The sequence below is a fragment of the Primulina huaijiensis genome, chromosome 5 (assembly GCF_012295235.1).
Source record: "Primulina huaijiensis isolate GDHJ02 chromosome 5, ASM1229523v2, whole genome shotgun sequence".
NCBI lineage: Eukaryota > Viridiplantae > Streptophyta > Magnoliopsida > Lamiales > Gesneriaceae > Primulina > Primulina huaijiensis.
Window position 1 is genome coordinate 1,480,834 of NC_133310.1, and position 3,678 is coordinate 1,484,511.

General features: G+C 37.0%; 1 protein-coding gene across 2 annotated transcripts; it reads right to left on the minus strand.

Moving 5' to 3' along the window:
- Positions 1-232: 232 nt before the first annotated feature.
- LOC140976206 (pentatricopeptide repeat-containing protein At2g01860) lies at positions 233-3,061 on the minus strand. Of its 2 annotated transcripts, none has more exons than XM_073440175.1 (2): positions 2,872-3,061; positions 233-2,063 (listed from the first exon to the last, which is right to left on the minus strand). In XM_073440175.1, exon 2 carries the CDS (start codon positions 1,818-1,820, stop codon positions 333-335), a length of 1,488 nt encoding a protein of 495 aa, XP_073296276.1. In that variant the 5' UTR covers positions 1,821-2,063; positions 2,872-3,061; the 3' UTR covers positions 233-332. The 2 variants fall into 2 exon arrangements, with proteins under 2 accessions (XP_073296276.1, XP_073296277.1); XM_073440176.1 differs by lacking the exon at positions 2,872-3,061 and adding an exon at positions 2,557-2,861.
- Positions 3,062-3,678: the final 617 nt, after the last annotated feature.

The following is a 3,678-nucleotide window of genomic DNA, read 5'->3' on the forward strand; positions in this document are numbered from 1 at the left end:
GAATCTCATAGACCACAAGTTGTGATGAATTAAAATTTGGTGACTCGAGTTGAGTGGAATGGAAATCGAGTTTTGGTTAGGTCATCTCAAACAAGATTTCCGGAGTCGCGTGCATCAACTAGCTTTGCATGTTGCATCTTTCAATATTACATAAAAGACGGTCGGTATTTAAATATCATTTAAAATATGTACCAATACAATTTTAATTGCTTAATTCATATGGAAGGATCAGTTGAATCACATGATAAAGCTTTTAAAAAATATATGCTCCAAATAACTCTCATTTCTAACACATACAACACAAACATTTTGAACTAAAAAAATGTACTTGATTATCTTCCCAGATGCACCTGTGATCTGGTTCGATCGTCCACCTCGAATCCAGCCATCTCAGCCTCCTGGCAGATTTCTTTACATTTGGCTAATCTTCCGGAAGCTAAATAAAAACTAATTAGCTTACGGTATATATCAAAAGCCGGAGCCAAACCAGATTCCTTGAGTTTGGAAAAATATCTTGAAGTCCTCGGAAAATCATTCAAGGCGATGGAAAGATTTATCAAGGTACGATAGGCTGGGAGATCAAAGAGTGTATTTGAAGCCTCCATTTCCCACACCACAGCCATTGCCTCTCTATATTTGTTCTCAGAATACCGACTATGAATCAAAGTGGTGTTCATTACTACACTAGGAGTGGCACCAGAATTTTTGAACCAATCATAAAGTGACTCTACGATGTCGAATTTCCCCAGCTTTATGCAAACTTTCATGATAGATGTGCAGTCCTGTTGAGTCAACTTAAGGTCATCTCTTGCTGCCAGCTCCTCCAACAAAGGCAATGTGAGCACCCTTTTATCAGGATTTTTTCCAAGTTCTAGTATTAGCTTAGCATATATGCAGGAGTCTAGCATTCTTTTACCTTCTTTGGCGGCATAAAGAAGCTTCCAAGCAAGTCTCAAGTTTCCACCTTTTATGAAACCTTTTACCATAGCCTCGTAGACGCTCCGGCTAGGCAAACCGGCGAACTTGTCCAAGTCAAAAGGCATTTGTAACTCATTTGCCCTTGCCAATACTTCTACCGTGGAAGCAAGGATGCGATCATCTGGGAATAAATGGGGCTGATTTTGAACCCAACAAAAAACATGTAGAGCTCGATCTGGAAGACTCATATGGCCCAACTCCCTGACCGTCAATGACAAAGACCCTATCCTCAAAAACCGAGCCCATTGGCTGAGAACAGTGGACACATTGGTCTCAGCAGGAAGGCTTCTAATTTCCCTGGCTAATCCAATCAAGAAAGTTGGATTCTTGTAAATTTGATTAGATATTGGCTGTCTCACAGAAACAGCAAGATGGTTCTTGGTAAGTTTCTTGGGGGTGGGAAATCCCAAAGGTCTAATCTTGTGAGGAATAGGTAGGGGCAGAGGTCTTTTCCTGTTTAAATTCCCAGGCTTCTGAGGAACCCTTCCCTGAAAAAGAGATGAAATGGCTTCGATTTCATCCGATCCCCACGCTAAATTTTCATCCGCATTGTTGCTGTCATCAGTTTCATCACGATATTTCTCAACAATAGGGGCTATGCTCGTGGAATCTGTTGATGGCGCGCTGCTCAGACCCGGTTCTTCACTATGCAGCACCAGGGGATAGAAGTCAGGCGGAAGCTTTGCCCGTCGTGGGTTACGAAGATTCTTGGGAAGTTCTAACTTTCTACTCTCATGTTTTCTTCGATGACTATGTGCAGCAAAAACTTTTCTGCTCAAAAATATTATAAAATTACCGTTCGAAACTGGATATGCACATCGACAACAGAGCACAGTATCCATCCAAATCAGCAATTTGCAAATAGTCAGGGATTGTGTCGAATCAACATGCAGCTTGTGATAGACATTTTGTCAAACAGCACGCACTCCTCCAAGCACATTCATAACCTCAAATAATAACCAGCCTCCCGCTTCTAACAATGATATCTTCGAAAATGAAGCATTAGACGGTTAACAATCAACAGTTTTGGAAAGCTTTACGAGACCATTCGTAACAGCGTCTCTTCCCTCACTTATTAATGTGCGCTTCATCATTATTCGGACAGAAAGTCAGTAAAATTGAAGAGAAAATATATTATTACCAGTTCAACTACTCACAAATTCGGTCACAAACAAAAACCGACAGCACACATCACACGAGGAAACTAATAGTCAGATTTGAGAAGGAAAGTAGAAGATTTATGATACTGCATATAAGCATTGTAAACATAAATGATAACATAAAATAGACGATTTCCACCGAGGCCAATTCCCTGATAAAAGTATCAAATCGAAAACCGACAACATTTCAGCAAGAAAGGACCAAAAATGTAAATCTTTAAAGGAACTTAACAAAGTTGAGAAACTACTCAGAACTGCTTGCATATACGAAGTTATTATTTCAGCAACAAATCATACACATCACCAAATCTAACAAAAAGAGCATCTTGAAGTCATAATCAACAACCATGCCAGGCAAACAAAGAGCGAAAAATTTCATTCCCCGGTCATCTAACACAATCTTAATCGAAATATTTACCATAACACACACACATGGTGATGAAACTGGACAGGAAAAAACACACACAAATCAGAAGCTTGATATCCTAGCAGAACATCGTTCCCACATCAAGCTAAAAAAACAGAGAATCGAAAATAGAACTGCCCAGATCAACAAAATGAAACACGCACGGAGAATACGACATTGATCTCTCCATGTGGTTTTGTGATTGAAAGAGGGAAGGAAAATTGGGGAGATCTGATCAATGGAAAAAAGGGAAAAACGCGAGAGTCTCGCGTATCAACGGTGGGAAGAACAAAAGAGAGGTGCAACTTATAGAGCTAGCAGGTGTACCTGGGGACTTTGTTCAAACACTTTGTGAGCAAGAAAGTATTCAACAGCGTCGCAGCTAGCGTGGGTGAGAGAAAGCCCACTCAAAATTGACGGCAATTCTATTAATAAACATTTACTTACCGTCTTCTTCCTAAGTTATACTCAATTAATAAATAAAGATATCTCGATTTGGTGCCTGTAACAAGAAGGTTGTAAATATTCATGTTTTTAGATGATGATTAATAAATAATAAATTTATTTATAACTTCAGATTTTTAACCTTTAAAAAAAATTAATATAAAATTGATGTATTTTACTTAAATTAAATCGATATTACATGAAAATTATATATTTTCTTATTCATATTAATACTAATCATGAAACATTTTATAAAAGGAAGCATATTTTGGTCTTGTCCCGAGGATAATATTGATCCTCAGATCCTTCCCCTCGGTGCATGTGACTGCTACTAAGGTCATCTCCAACTCATATCCTCTATTTTTCATCCTCTATCCTCTAAAATAGAGATCAATGATCTCTATTTTTAAAAACTTTCTCCAACCCATATCCTCTAAAAATATTACAAAATACTCCATTTTTTTTTTCATTTTCAAAAAAACACACATATAATTATTTAATTACATAATATATTATATAAACGAACTTAATTAATTCGATAAACATAATACAATTAAACATGCATTAAACTCAATTTATTTAAAATAATAAATTTTTTTGACACGAAAAACATAAACGACAAGATACAATATTCATAATATAAACATAAAATATAATCACGACAAACATAAACAACACAAATGGTTTAAA